We start from the raw sequence: 15,329 nt of genomic DNA on the forward strand, positions 1-15,329 counted from the left end.
AATTTATTCCTTCATTTTCAAGTGGAATAAGTTTAACAATTGTCATTTTTAGGAAGCGTCCTATGAATCATTTTGTCGATGGCTTAAAGAAGACCTTTTCGGATCCAAAAAACGTGTAATCGTGTCATGGTTAAAACCAGCTTATTTGCCTAGTCAAAGAACGTTGACGTTTCCTTTTTGAGGTGTGATCGACAACTTTTCCACTAAGCTTCAGAAGTAGAATAATTATAAGGTAGTCCCACAACTGGATGATCTCTGGTCGACAATTAGTCCGTGTAGCGGTTAATAACAAACAGCCGCGACAGATTTGAGTCAGCCCTAATAATGACGTTCTCACTATCAAGTAATTTTGCTTTACATCAATGTCAGGTGGAAAAAATAATAAGAAGAGGCGAAATATCAACTAGTGAATATCATTTGATCTTACCACCAGATTCTCAGAATCACACTACACGGCAAATAGGATATTGAGAAAAGATTGACAGCTACAAACGTACACAACAATTAATTAAATTAATTAAATACATTTATATAGCGCCATCGTCCATTAATAGTCCATGGCGCTTTACAATACTCTAAAAACCGTAAAAATCAAAATCCTAAGTATTAAATACACTATAACTACAAGTAAAAACTACAAATGAAATGCACGCTTAAAAAGATAAGTCTTAAGATTAGCCTTAAAAATTGCCTCTGATGATGAAAGCCTGATCTGGAGTGGTAGTTTATTCCAGAGTCTTGGTGCCGCCACGGAAAAAGCCCTTTCACCATACGTTTTAAGATTCGCTCCAGGTTCATCTAGCAACCTATTGTTTTAAGATCTTAGTGTGCGACGAGAGTCATGATACTCCAATAGGTCTTTAATGTAATCTGGGGCTAGTCCATTCAGAGCATTTTAAGTCAGCAACAGTATTTTGAAAACTATCCTATAATGAACTGGCAGCCAATGTAAGCTCCTTAGTATTGGTGTGATCCTAGGTGTCCTGCCTTCTAGTCAAGGTAACAAGGCGAGCTGCCGAGTTCTGTAAAAGCTGAAGTCTATTAATTAGATACTTCGGGAGACCATACAGTAGGGCATTACAATAGTCCAAACGCGATGTTATGTAAGCGTGAACAATAGCCTCAGTAGTACTCTGGGATAGGTATCGCCTAATTTTAGCTCTACTGCGAATGCGGAAAAATGCGCTCTTGCAGGTTATTTAATACAATCAATAAAGTTGGGAAAAATTCGTCGAATGATGATTACAATAACAACAATAGGCGTAATTTTTAGTTCACAAAATTCTTATTTATGGATTTTGTCCTACCGACCATCGCCAGAAATCAAGGACATTTCGAGCTCGCTAACAATTATCAGCGGTATATCGTATTACACTCCGGAACAATAGAATATCAAGAGAATTTAATATGGCGGCGATCAAGGCTCGTTCTGCAAAGAAGAGTGTTTCGTACCATGACTTACACAATTTGAGCACCGCAGATCTTCTATTTGATGAAAAGAAAAAGAAAAGAAGACCTGCAAGTAAATCTTTGGGATTTAGGCAGAGCGATGACATGATGTCAGAATTTTGATTTGCTTTAATTTAATTTTCGCGCTAAAACTACTGAATTTGCATTCAATGTCTGGCATATTTTTATTCCGAAAAGGACCGAGAACTAATTTATTTCCCTGCAAGAACATAAACAAATATGGCCGACGATTCGAAGATCAGCGTTGCTCGTGTTTAACTATTTCAGTCATAGTTTTCAATATGGCGTCTCGTCACTTACTCAACATAGAAAATAAGGGATATTCTGGCGCGTTGGGAACTTTTTCGATGGGAGGAAATGGCAATTTTGCAGGATATTTGGACGCTTCGAACTCTGTAGCAGTCAATTCGATCGAGAGCAGTTGACTTTATTGATGCACTTTCCTGTAATAGGCGAGTGTTTGGGATGGAGAACGACGGATTTTGAAGAACTGTTCGGCGACCTAGGTCAAAGATCAATGACAAAAGAACTGGCTCGGGAAGTAAGTGGTTTTTATTTATCGAGTCCCTGTGAGGTTTGATGAATAGCAGAATCAGTACTGAATATGTCTCGATCGAGAGCAGACGGGACCATGAGCTCCTGTTATATTTTAGAAATTTTACAAATTTCCATACAGTTTCTTATATTATTTGGACGCCATTATGGACGAAATGCGCGAGCACGGCCGCCATCTTGTCCAATATTTCTGCCGATGAGAAGAAGTCTTTCAGGTAAACGGCCAAAATTGACTTCTGGCAAATCTTTCAGGAATCAATTTTCGTTCTCAGCCGCAAGTAATGCCATTACCAAAGCCACTGAGTACGCAACTTTCGATATTTCTTTTCTTATATTGGTTTTCTTCCCGTTCTAGGAAAGTTTGAACGTCACTTTCTGCGAGCAACACAGAGTTTTTAATTTTTCAGCTGGCATAATCCGAAAAAAGTTCCGACAAACTACCTTTTATTAAGAATCTTGAAGGCTTTGCCGTTCATTTATCAACTTGAAAGACGAAAGACGAGTGACGTGTCAGCAGCTGATTGGCGATATCAAACACACTTTAAAAAAATATCGTATTTTTTCACGTGTGTTGTTAAGGCTTTTCTCGCTGGAACTCCTTGTATAACACCGTAATTTATATGATAATCTTTATTTAGCCATTCTGCCTCCTGCTTCGCCTAAGAAGTGTCTTTCGATGAAAGACAAAACACCAAGATAACCTATCAAGAAAATATTTTGAAAGGCACAAATACCTGGACATCCAAAGAGCTCTATCCTCATGGAGATATGTTTATTCCACTGTGTTGGGATTATGCGGACATAGCGCGCTTTGAGTGGCGGACGAAGGGTATTATACACAACCTCGTTACGATCTTGGTTTCCCTTAAACTCCTGAAAATCGTCATGAATGTTACGGTCAAATTAAGATCTTATTTGCGATGACTTACTCTATTGTTTGTTTGTTCGTTTGTTTAGCCGGCTTTACTTTCAGAATTGCAATTGAAATAACAAGTGATAATGAATAACTAAAGAAATAAATATCTCATTTTGCAGTGGCACACTAACAGAGTGCCTCCTTACCCGTGATTATGTCCAGTTCATACTGAATGCAAGCATTAAATTACAGGATTTGCAGATGTATATTTTCATTCATTAAATAATTAATTCCATCAGAACTTAACTCCGTTGATAAAATGCGCTAAATGAGGATAAACCATACCGTGACCGAAGTGTCCCCAGTTTTTTGGTAGAACTTGTAGGTCAGTCCATTATCACTAAACTGCAACTTGTATCTGGTCACCCATTCATCAACTCCGTTCACCCCCTGAGTCGCCAGTTGTGTCACATGAGTGTAACTACCAAAATCCACCTGAAGCCATTGGTTTATATCGCTCGTAAGAGCCGACCACCCTCCAGCTTTGTTTCCCACGGCCTGAAAATGCAACCTGCCCTGTACTGCGGAGTGGTTTCCATTCAATTGCGAAGAAGCGATGATTTGCGCATCAGATATCGACCTACTTTCCATTCCAAGAGGGACAGTGCACTCTGTAATGAATGAATTTTGATATAAGTCTATTATAATGTTACTATTAATATGCAACTGAAATCTAGCTTCCAGGTATCCTTCACGTTTTGATACTTTACAAATATCTGCTTCAACTGAAAATTTTCAAACTTAGGCGTAAATTCAATGATCATATCACGCGATCATCGTTACATACACCTTCAGTTTATCCACGAATAAATCAGAGAGAATACACTATGACAAGGAAAAGATACTAAAAATTGAAGAAGCTTTCCTTTAACGAGAAAATGGCAATTCATATTTTCAAGAGAAATAATTAAGAAGTCAAGTCTTCATTCGTTACACTAGAAATGACTTCTACAGCCACAAAAATGTTTGTTTATTAACTGTTTTGAAAGCATGGCTTTAGTCTTCAATCAAAGATTTGTGATATGGGAAACGGTTTGAAACAATTATGAAGTATCAAATTTTTAACACTTTTAAAATTTGATATTTATAGATGAGTCTATTCCTGTTAAGCCTCAAACTTGTTGGGAGTTTCCCTCCTCCCCCTGAATGAAATAATATTTTGACAGTACCTAGGCAACCATGGATCTCGGTTCGCATTCCAATTCGATAGTTCCAGAGTAAAGGTTTGAATCGAATGTAACGAGCTGTAATTGGTTGCCTCAACTTGTTTGACACAACTGAGTGGAAGTTTTGATTTCCACTGAGCACCTGTAAAATGATCATGAAACATAACACAACTTATTATCGACTTTTGCACTTCACACTATTGTTACTGTGTTCCCTTTTGGTAGAAGTATAATAGGAAGAACAGAAGAAAAGTGCTGTCCCTCTACTACAACGAAAAATGTATACATAACTGCCGTAACGAATGCATGAGTGACTATGAAATAAAAAAGTTTTCTGCATGGCATGACGCCAAAGGAGATAACATAGTGATTAACTTCTCCCTGGAAACCAAGCTCAGACCGCAATAATCATATAACCATAAAAAAGTATTTTTAAACGTAAGCCATGAGCATTTTCAAATTCAATTCAATGTGACTTTCTGTGTATACCGTGGGTAGAGTTTCTCCAGGACCCTTGTAAAAATGAAAGGTTATTCCATCATCACTGTATTGTAGATTGTAACTAACTGTCCAACATTTTCGCCATCCTCGTAAGTTCACTCCTTGAGTTGCAACACTTGTTACGCTTGAGTAAGTTCCCAGATCCACCTGAAGCCATTGTCTAGGATAGACTGCTCTGGCAACCCAGCCGCCCAAGTTTAACCGTGCAAATTTTGCAGAATTGTCATTATTCCATTGGGTGGAGGCAGTGATTTGGGCATCGGAGATAACCTGACTCTCCATGCCAAGTGATGAGGAACAACCTGAATGGGTTTAATCAGAAAGGAAACTCAAAAAGGGTGCTTTAATATCCCTTTCAAGACGGGAATCTTTCACTCTAATCTATCAGGATGAAGATAAGTCGGGTACAAGTTTTAGAAGCAATTCTTGCATAATCAAAGATCATAGGCTAAGCTCTGAAAATTATGAAGGATCAGTACTCTAAACTACTGCTTCAAACACCTGCATATGTTTTTTAAAAAATTTGATTTCAAGCAAGAGTTCAAAAGTGAAATAAGATACTAAGGTTCCCTTCGCTCCTTGACAGGAAAATAATTTAGAAGAAACATGAAAGGCGTTTTAACATGATTTCGAACATTTTGTTTCTTAGGAGGTTTTCTTTCCTTGACCAGTTTTGTACACTATTTTCTCTTGGTCGGTTTTACTCGCACTATAATTTGTTTGCATATTAAATTTGCCTTCTACGTCCAAAGGTGTTTTACGCCCATCTCGGCGTCTGCGAAATGTGTTCCTTTTGTAACACTAAATGTAATTTTTTCTAACTAAGAGACGATAATGTTATGAAATACCTCGACACCCATAAAGCTCCATTCTGAGTGATATATGGTTGTGCCATGTGACTGGTAAAAGCCTGATATAACGAGCTGTGATTGGTGAGATCAACTTGTTATACACAACTGTATCACTGTCTTGATTGGCGTGAAGTACCTGATAGTTAAAACCAAAATCAGCTGAGCTCAAGTAGATACCTCGCCTTCGCAGACTGATAAACTTAAATGAATGTCATTTGGTCCTATGCATACATCGTAGTTTTAAAGGTTTATTAGATTATGACGAAACTTCACTGATTCGTAAAGCTGCCAACTTTTTGTCAAAAAAAAAAAAATGGAGTATATCATCCCGAACGAATTTTCTTTTCGTGTCTTTAGATTTTGTTAAAGTTAGCCAAGTCAAACCCAGAAACGATGCTATTGATCACAACATTTTTTGGTGTGTTAATTGATCGATGCAATGCCAGAAAAGCCATAAAACGTTATAGTATAAGGTTATGGTACATGTAGGTAAGTTTCAGGGGAATCTCTTCTTTTGTATGACCTCTTGAAAAGAGGGTTGTAGGGAAAAATTCATTCAGAGAAGGTTTCAGACGGAATAAATTCATAGAATGATAATTGAAAGACACTTTACTTTTGCTGACATTTTCCCTGGCTCTTTGTATGACTGGAAGATCACTCCGTCAAAACTAAACTGTAACGTGAAAGTTTTTATCCACTGTCGCCAATTTGTTGAGTTCTTCCCTTGAGTCGCCACACCTGTCACAATGGTGTGACTGCCAAGATCCACCTGAAGCCATTGGTTACGATCATTTTTAAGAGACGACCACCCCCCTTGCTTGATTCCCTGTTCAATGAAGTTCAGTCTCGCCTGTCTTGGTGTGCTGTTGTTGTTCATTCGCGAAGAAGCAGTTATCTGGGCACCAGAAATCGCCCCACTCTCCATTCCAAGGGCTCCTGCAAATTAAACAAACAGAAGAGTTATAGCACTATTTATCTGTAAAATGTTCGAGCGTATCAAAATTTTTTCTTCGGGGATCTTCTTAAGATACATCTCAAACTCTGAAATTGTGCTAAGTAATTTTGTAATACTGTCAGTCAACAAACTCTTACCAGAACACTTAACAGCGCTATAAGAGGCTTGGAACCCATAGAAAGAACCATTCTTATCTGATCTGAATATTACAAGGAGGCTGTTTGACGAAGAATAAATTCCATTCCTGGGGGGAAGCTGACCCCCATAGAACACTCCTAATACGTTCCCTGTTTGGTCATTGCCATCGTGCACATAAACAGCGTCCGTGTTGTTCTCAGATTGTAGACTGAAGCGTGTAAAAATTAAGGCCACTTGAAAAGATGCTTTTACCATGATCCTCCACATGCAGTATTGCCCATCTGGGTATATTTCTGGATAGTTAGGTGAGTAAATGACGCCTTTTTGTCCCTGTAAAGTTTGGTTTTGACATTTATATCCTCCTGCGAGTAAGAAAAAGTTAGTTGGGGTTATTTTCATTGAGCTCGGGGGCACAAAAAAATTGTCACAAGTTTCCGAAACTGCATGTATGTCCATTCTCGCAGCCCATGAAACTCGTCCTCTCTCACCTTTTCGCTCCTCTCTCAAGCAATGCTCACTCAGACTGAGTAAGAGAGCTGAATTTAACTAACAAGCACACCTTTTTTCGAAGTAATGGTCGATCAAGTTAGAAACCCAGGTCAAAGATCAAGCTCTATTCACTGATTTACGTACATCGGTAACTTGCAGTAACATATAAGAACGAAGAGATCTTAGAGATTTACCTGTTGGTCAAAGGTATCTACATCATAAGTGCAACAGATTATACTGACTTGACATACTTGATGAAAGGGGAATTTTCAGAGTTATTTGACTGGGCCCATGAAATCTCGCGTTCCACTCTTGTATCTTTTTTTGTGTCATCCAGGCTGGTTGTCCTGTGCCCGCGTAACCAGCAAATGCAAAAGACGACCGCATGCTTCCAAGAACAGGATCACGAGCCCCCAGTCTTTTGAGAGCGCTAACCGCTGATGAAGCATATCTCGAACCTTCGTCTTGAACACCGACCAAAACGATTTTGCTAACGGAAAAACATTTTTAAATAAAAAGCAAAGCAATGACGAAAAAGAGTAGTTTCAGATTAGGTCTTGATTTTGACGTCATCTGTGTTCTATCACTGAGCAGACGCACAGCAACATCGAATCTTTTTGTTAACCCTTTAATTCCCAGAAGTGATTAACGAGTATCTTCTCCCTACAATATCCATTCACTATCCAGCAAATAGGTAATGAGAATACTCAAATGCATTAGGTAGAAGTTGTTATCGTGATCTAAAACCAAATTCTCGTAACTTATTTACAAGGAAATGAGTATCAACTGGAGGGGAGAATTAACAGTCAGATCTTGGGAGGTAAGGGTTAAATAGTGAGGTATCGTTTCAAAGGTATGATTGGCTTAGGCTAAAATGATAAAACTACATCTAAACATCTGAAATGAAGTTACATACTTTCCTCTAATGTTGTTGAGGTAGTCCCTTAGGTTGTTACCGGCAAATATATTCCCGTATGTGTCGAATTCTTTTGAATCAAGAATGACACCTGAGTGATAAGAAAAATAAAAAGATAAAAGCATATGCCTAGTTTGAGAACCGGCAATTGTACACGAACCGAATCTTTTACAATGTTCATTTCTTAAATTACACTGGAACACTGTTCGTCTTGGGCTCAATGAATTATGAGCACATGAGAAAATGCCCTCTTGGTCTCTTTAGGTCGAATAATGTCCTAGACGTCTACTCATGGATTATTCGACAATATTCAATCTTTGACGCATAATTCTTCCAAGAAATAATGAAAAAAACTTCCTGAGAAACTCCGAAGGGCCATTTGGATTATGTCTGAGCCAAGAGGAGGTCTTTGCTTGTCACCATTATCGAGCTATCCCCTATGATAAATACGAATTTAAAAAGTAATATATTATCCGTGGTTCACACACCTGTTGCACCGTCCACAACAACAACATTATGTCCTCTGCCGTGACGAGAATAATCCTCGCCGTTCACCTTGATGTAAGCAATTCCACATGTGTTCGGTGTCTTTGGCCGATCATCGCAACCTTCACTGCTAATGTAAACATCTATAACAGGAGCTGCAATAGATGCTGCAACAAACCGAACATGCAGTTAGTTTAGTCACATCCACCATCAAAATGAGGGAAAATATTATAATAAGAACTCAGAGTAGACTTTCCGTTACACGGGAAAAACACGATTTACGATAACGCGGTTGGTTTTTATCATTCTATGACCTAATTGGTTGAGAGCGTGAGGTTATACGCAAACCAAAGCAATTTTGGATTGCTTTCGACGTTCAGATGAAAATGGGTTCATTACATGCAGCAACGACAGCAAATAGCAACAAATGTTAAATGTTCCGCTTTTTAGCCTTTTGCCATGAAAGCGACCCCGGCTGGGCGGGTTACCCCACCTTGAGACGTTGTCATGTCAAAAGGCGACGTGAATAACAGCGATGGTAAAGCAAGCTTAAAACAGCAGAAATCGCCAAAAACTACAACAGACACACGGGATGCGAGTAAGTTTTATTGATTTTACGCGTAAAATGTTCATACCTCGAAATATTTATCGTTGTAAATTGACCATATTTCGTTCTTCATGCTATTCCTTATAACGTGTTCAAATTTTCAACGGTTCCTCTCGTAACTTAACACCGTGTCACACAACGAGTGACGCTTTCATGAATTAGTCGGCTTTTTCTCGAGACATGAGCTTGGGCTGTCTGTGTGTAAACAGGCCCTCACATACTGAAAGACTGATACGAAAACTTGTCAAGAACACGGCGATTCTATCAGATTACATATTAGTAAACTGTAATAAAAATTGTCGGATAAGGAGAAATGTTTTGATATCGACCCTAGAAAACGGGGTTTTTTTAGTGCTAACACATCTTTCAATGAGTTTGCCAAAGGCAAACGTTGATACAATGTGGAAGCTGTCATCAAACTCTGTTTGAGTGCAAGGTCATATGATAACGAGCGATTATGCTCTAAGACTGAGAACAAATAAACAAACACAGAAAAATTAATCTAGACACACGCACACAATGAATTGACTCAAAAGATAGCTCGCTTCTTCCTATCCCTTCTATCTCTTCCCCCACCTTTCAAAACTAGTTGAAAATGATGTGGAGGGTTACTTGAGAGATAAAGTTGATTGCGTTATGTAGATGGTTTTACACAAGACATAACAAGAAAATCCATGGATGTGTTTCGACTCGGCCAGAAGCTAGCGTTGTTCAGATTCTGTTGTATAAAAGCTAACAAGATCTAGGTTTCTCTTTCCGTTATAGTCTATCATAGGAAATTCCCTTCTTCAAACAATCGTGTACGACTTGGACCCTTTTGCACAGAAAAAAATGAGAGAGCTACAGGAGTATCCGAGAGAGCTTGTGATATTACACAGTTTGTCACGGGACAATTAAAAATTTTCCACCAGGTTTGTTTTAGAACTGCAATCGAAACACTTGTTGATTTAATACATTTCATCTGTTCTCTGAATCCTAAGGAAGGGTGATGAAATTTAGTTTTGGAGAATCGGTTGTAAGAGTAAGGGATTATTTCATATGTTATAAACAACATTTCGTTGGAAAGGTATTCGATTCATAGCGTTCATTGACCCTGCTAAATCCTCACCTGACGAAAAAAAACTGTTTAGCCAAGTAATCAGGCCTAAAGTTGTCCATATCGACATCCTGAATTCCTCATGGAAGATGTTACCAGACAGACGATCTGGAAAAAAATGAAATGCCTTTGCCCAAATCAGCTTTTTCTAGAATTATCACCCAAGGTCAAATCGTAATGCACGCTCGGGACAGATGTCAAATGGTCAATTCTACGTGTATTTTTCTGTGCGGCAGTTTCGAGAATATCTTCAGTTTTCAATTACAACGTGCCCATGCATTCAAGTTTAAAAGTAAAGTCGAAATTGGATGTTATTATTCACCCGGAGTAAAGTTTTTCACTTTCCTAGAAGAAAGCAGAAATCGTTCCAATTCTTAAATCAGGAGACAGTTAGGAGTCTGCGAACACAAGACCAATTTCACTACTGCCTATTCTATCTAAAGTATGCGAAAGGGCAGCTCACTCACAGCTCACTCAATTTCCTCGACTCATGCAATGTCATACATCAAATGCAAAGTGGAAACAGAAAATTTCATTCGACCGAATCTGCGCTGCTTCACTTCACTTCACTGAAGAATTGCTCAATAACATGGATCAAAGGAAGATGTCTGTCATCGTTCTTTTGGACATGTCCAAAGCTTTTGACAGCATTCGACATGACTTGATGTTGTGCAAACTTCGCAATACCGGTGTATCGGAACCTGCGTGTGCCTAGTTTGATAGCTATTTGTTACAACGTGAACAAGTTGTTAAGATTCAGGATACCTTGTCCAGCCCTCTACCCCTAACGGTTGGAGTACCGCAAGGATCCATTTTGGGTCCAGTGCTGTTTACATTATACGTAAACGACCTCTTTCGAGTCCCAAAATACTTCAAACCTCTCTCTATGTGGATGACACAAAACTCTTTCTCGGGTTCCTGTCCAGCAAACTTCACGATGTTATCTCTGCTATAAAGGAAGATCTTAAAGAAATATTAATTTGGTGTTGTAGAAATTCGCTGCTCATCAACCCCGATAAAACAAAACTCTTGCATATAGGCGTCCCCCAACTCATGAGGACTCTACCTACCACCCTTTCAAGTGCCACAATATTGGGGACTAAAATTAAGCCTGTGGCAGTAACAAAGGACCTGGGAGTGCACATCAATTGTTATCTTAACTATAAAGAACAAATTACTAAAACTGCCTCTGACTGTATGTTTAAACTAAGGAGGGGGTCAATAGGATAAAGCACCTTTTGGATCAAAGAACCCTGATGTATCTCATAAATGCTTTCGTCTTTTGCAAATTATTTTACTGTTCGACAGTTTGGAGCAACACCAGCAAAGAGAATATTAGAAAACTTCAGTTAGTCTAGAACTACGCCTGCAGGATCGTAACTGACTTAAAAAAGTATCATCATTTTTCAGAAGCCCTGAAGTCCGTTGAATGGCTTAACGTGAAGGGAAAACTGCTCTTCAACGACTTAGTTATGGTTTACAAATGCATGAACAACTTGACTCCTGACTATCTTCGTGAGCGATTTCAACACTGTGTTGTAGAATTCTCCATTGCGATAAGGAAAATCTCTGCGGAGCGCCGGTTCGACAATCAAAAGGACTGTATCTTTCTGATTTCTTGCGTTTATTTACGATCCATACAATATCCGAACTTTCTACACTCAAACGATCTCAAATCTCATCTTTTACAAAATAGCGATTTTTTTGTCTGGTGTTACAACGGAAATACACGCCTAAACTACTTAAATCCAAGATTGACATGATTTACTAAATCCCAAGCTATTTCCTGTCAACTTGATTTTAACAGCTTACACCCGCATGCACGCACTATTTGCTATTCGAATGACACATCACATAACGTCACAGGATGTTCCAAGCCAAACGCGCTCGCACAATTTCCCCAGGCAATTCCTTATCTTATTATTTCAGATCATTATTGATTTTCTATATAACGAACATTCTTACTACAAATCTGCCATTACCGTGCTACGTTCAATTATACACCTAAAGGGTAATTGACGGCTAACAGGTCACCTTTTCGAAATGCCGTCTAAATGCCGCGGGTAACACATTGAAACAGATACAAGGTGCTTCGTATGTCTCTTTGCGCCTTTTTTCGCCGGGAAAACTGTCCTAATTGCAGCTTCGTGAGTCATCCGCCGTAAACGCTTCGATTTTGATCATGTGACCTTCACGTCACACGTGTGTACATTAAGCAAAGTAAATATTGCGGATAATACTTTGGGTGAAAGCAGTTCTATTTCGGGGTCTGATTATTCGGATTTTGAGGCCTCGATGGAAGATAAACATAATGAAAGGTTTTATGAATCTGTTGTTGAAATCAGGCCCTGGCAATTTGAACCGCCAGGACGAACGTAACCTAAAATAGAGCGCGAGAGTCAGAGGAGTTCAAGAACCCGTGCGTCACGGCCGCCTCAATCAAGAAAGCGAGAATGGTGAGTGCATTTACGATTGTATATAAAGTATCTGAAAATCAGTCCCTTATTAGATGTAGGAACGATCAAGTAAAGAAAACCAAATGTGCAGACTCTTGAATACCATGGGAGCGAAGTGTTTTTTTATGCCACACGCACGCACCTTCCGAAGCTAAGTTTTAACAGACTGAAAATATTAACATACACGCATGTGGATGTAAATTGGATGGATTATACACGTTCACACGCGATTGATTCTGCTTCACAATGTGCAATGTTCCTTTTATTCTAACTTGCATTTATGTATGTTTTTCTTCTCTTACGATAACAATATCGTCCTTAATGTAACTATTAATTTAAATTATACTTAACATGCGGCGAACCCCAACTTATATCTACACATGACAGTGACCAATTCGAAAGCTTATTGGCTACTTTGGTCTCTGTACACGATTAAATATTCTTTCTTCTAGTTAATTTCTGTTTGTATTTTTTCTATATCATTGTAGATCATGTTATGTTAAGTTATTTTTTCTGTAAACAGTGTGAAATAATAAACTTGAACTTGAACTTGAACTTGAACTTGAATTGAATCAGTTTTAAGTGTTCCTGTGTTGAATTTGGCAAACGATTGAAGATTTCTCGGCTTTTATTTTAAAACACGTTACAGCAAAAAAATAGCACTCGCAGAATTGTAAATGAAGTAAAATAGCCTAAGTTGTAGTTATCTGTCAGAGCTGATAACTGTTCCTTTCGGTGAAACCAATCATACAAGTTGTGCTCTCTATTTTTTCTATTTAACATCGTGAAAAAATTGCTACTTTACTGATTTTTTTATTATAAGATGTCAGTGTGGAAACTGCCAATCAATGTGGAGGGAGGAACAAAACATCTTTTGCCAAGAGGTGGATGTGGTCAAAAATAAAAATTTGGAGGGTGTTACAGTGGACAGTTGCAGGCAGAAGCCAGATGTAATCTGAGAAACATTACGTGCTTGTTATTTCCGTAGCACGAGTTTGTCGCGGACTCGGTTCCTTTTTTTTTTACCAAAGCTTTGCGTTTTAAACGGCGGGTGAAGGGTAGTCCCATGATATGTGCTTTAATGATTTCCTCTCTCAGGCCGTCGGCTTACTTTATTTACGATAAACGAGCGCGAGTAATTTACTGTTCATTCAGCTGACATTGGTACATTTTTGAAACGAGTAGCCTTTCGGTCAGGATTGATTTCATCATGTTTCCGGTCGCAAATGAGAAACAACGCTTGAGTGTGACGCTCATAAAAAGGCGTTTCGTGTAACACTCGTTTACAGCATGTTTCTGTCATTATTCACTTCCATTAAGTTAAGTTAGGCACACGAATGTGCTATATATGCTGCTCAGTGTTAGTTGTAACTCTCATCTAGCGACGAAACGCGTCCAAAGAAGTAACCAAAAGTTACAAGAGTAGGAAGTCTTCCTTTGCGCTGCTCACTAGTTTCCGTTAAAGAAATTAAAAAAGGATAAATCTTGTACATTTCCGGAACGTGGAAGAAGAGTTTCGTTCACGAAACCAGATGGCGACCTCCTATAATACGCGACAACACTTTGTGTTTAAACACGCTCATTCCTGAACCGATGGGCCAGAGGACACAGTGATATACACCGGACAAATCTAAAGTCAAATACTTTTCAGCTTGGATTAAAACGTTTCTTTAAGCATAGGACTCGATAATGGTTCAGAGGAAAAAATTATGGGAACATATAAATTTTTACAACTGTTTGGAATGGCGTGCAAATTACTTATGGCTCTGAATACAGACATGCGATCTGTCGCGTTTTGATTATTCAGCCTTCGTCACTTTATTTCTCACTTCGTATTTCATAGTCTCTTAATGGTGACCTTTAAAAGAATGGAACATTTTTTTTTCCGCTCGTAAATTTCGGCAGCAGCTGAACAGCCGGGACGAAATTGTTACCTTCATGTCTTGACATGAAGCTTTTCATTGCCTTACACACGTGTGACGTATCACATCAAGTGACCTGAAACGGACCGTTTTCAAAATGGCCGTCGATTGAGCGTCAAAAAAAATTGTAGAATTTGCACAATATATCGTTAATTTGCTAATTTAGGATTCTGTAACCTGAGAGGAATGTATTGGGACAAAAAAAGGAGAAAATTATTAAATTAGAAAATAAAGTATCACGCGATATGCTTACAAGATTATCACACCGTTCTGACATTCACTAAGGAGATACCAGGCAAAAGAACGACCTCAGGTTGCCCAAGTGTAGGATCTCGACTGGCCAAAGGGCTTTTGCCTGCCGTGGGGTAAAAGTATTTAACTCTTTACCAAAGGAGATCAGAAAAACAAAAAGCCCTAACCTTTTTGGAAATAAAATTTTTAATAAATATTTCAATTCATACATCATAACATACTATTTTATTATCGAAATGTAAGCTGTTTTTGTAATCTATATTTTATCTGTAAATAGTTTTTTTTCTTTTTTCTTTGTAACTCGGTATTTTAATATTCATATATGGCGGAGGAGCCCCTAAGGGGGAGCTATGCAATAAAGTATTATGTATGTATGCATGTAGGTATGTATGTATGTATGTATGAAAGTATTCCATTCTCAATTTTTCAGACCCATGAAAGGACGTTAGAGGACGAAACGAATGGCTGTGACATTTAATCAACACGATACGCGGTAAGGATATCCCCTCTGATTATGGAAGTTGTGGTGTTTCATCGAGATATCTATGTCATA

At 38.5% G+C, this 15,329-nt stretch overlaps 1 protein-coding gene across 5 annotated transcripts in view; it reads right to left on the reverse strand.

The window, feature by feature from the left end:
* Positions 1-10,268, reverse strand: part of LOC131788548 (uncharacterized) — a 29,215-nt gene extending 18,947 nt beyond the window's left edge. For all 5 annotated transcript variants that reach the window (XM_066162919.1, XM_066162918.1, XM_066162917.1 and 2 more), the window contains exons 1-11: positions 10,159-10,268; positions 8,446-8,610; positions 7,958-8,048; positions 7,293-7,531; positions 6,552-6,914; positions 6,073-6,395; positions 5,457-5,595; positions 4,597-4,910; positions 4,111-4,249; positions 3,227-3,552; positions 2,760-2,898 (exon numbers count right to left, since the gene is read on the reverse strand). In XM_066162919.1, coding sequence (XP_066019016.1) covers positions 2,760-2,898; positions 3,227-3,552; positions 4,111-4,249; positions 4,597-4,910; positions 5,457-5,595; positions 6,073-6,395; positions 6,552-6,914; positions 7,293-7,531; positions 7,958-8,048; positions 8,446-8,610; positions 10,159-10,216 — 2,296 coding nt within the window. In that variant the 5' untranslated portion in view covers positions 10,217-10,268. The remainder of the gene's footprint in view (positions 1-2,759; positions 2,899-3,226; positions 3,553-4,110; positions 4,250-4,596; positions 4,911-5,456; positions 5,596-6,072; positions 6,396-6,551; positions 6,915-7,292; positions 7,532-7,957; positions 8,049-8,445; positions 8,611-10,158) is intronic.
* Between the last annotated feature and the right edge of the window lie 5,061 nt (positions 10,269-15,329).

The sequence above is a fragment of the Pocillopora verrucosa genome, chromosome 3 (genome assembly GCF_036669915.1).
Source record: "Pocillopora verrucosa isolate sample1 chromosome 3, ASM3666991v2, whole genome shotgun sequence".
Classification (NCBI taxonomy): Eukaryota; Metazoa; Cnidaria; class Anthozoa; order Scleractinia; family Pocilloporidae; genus Pocillopora; species Pocillopora verrucosa.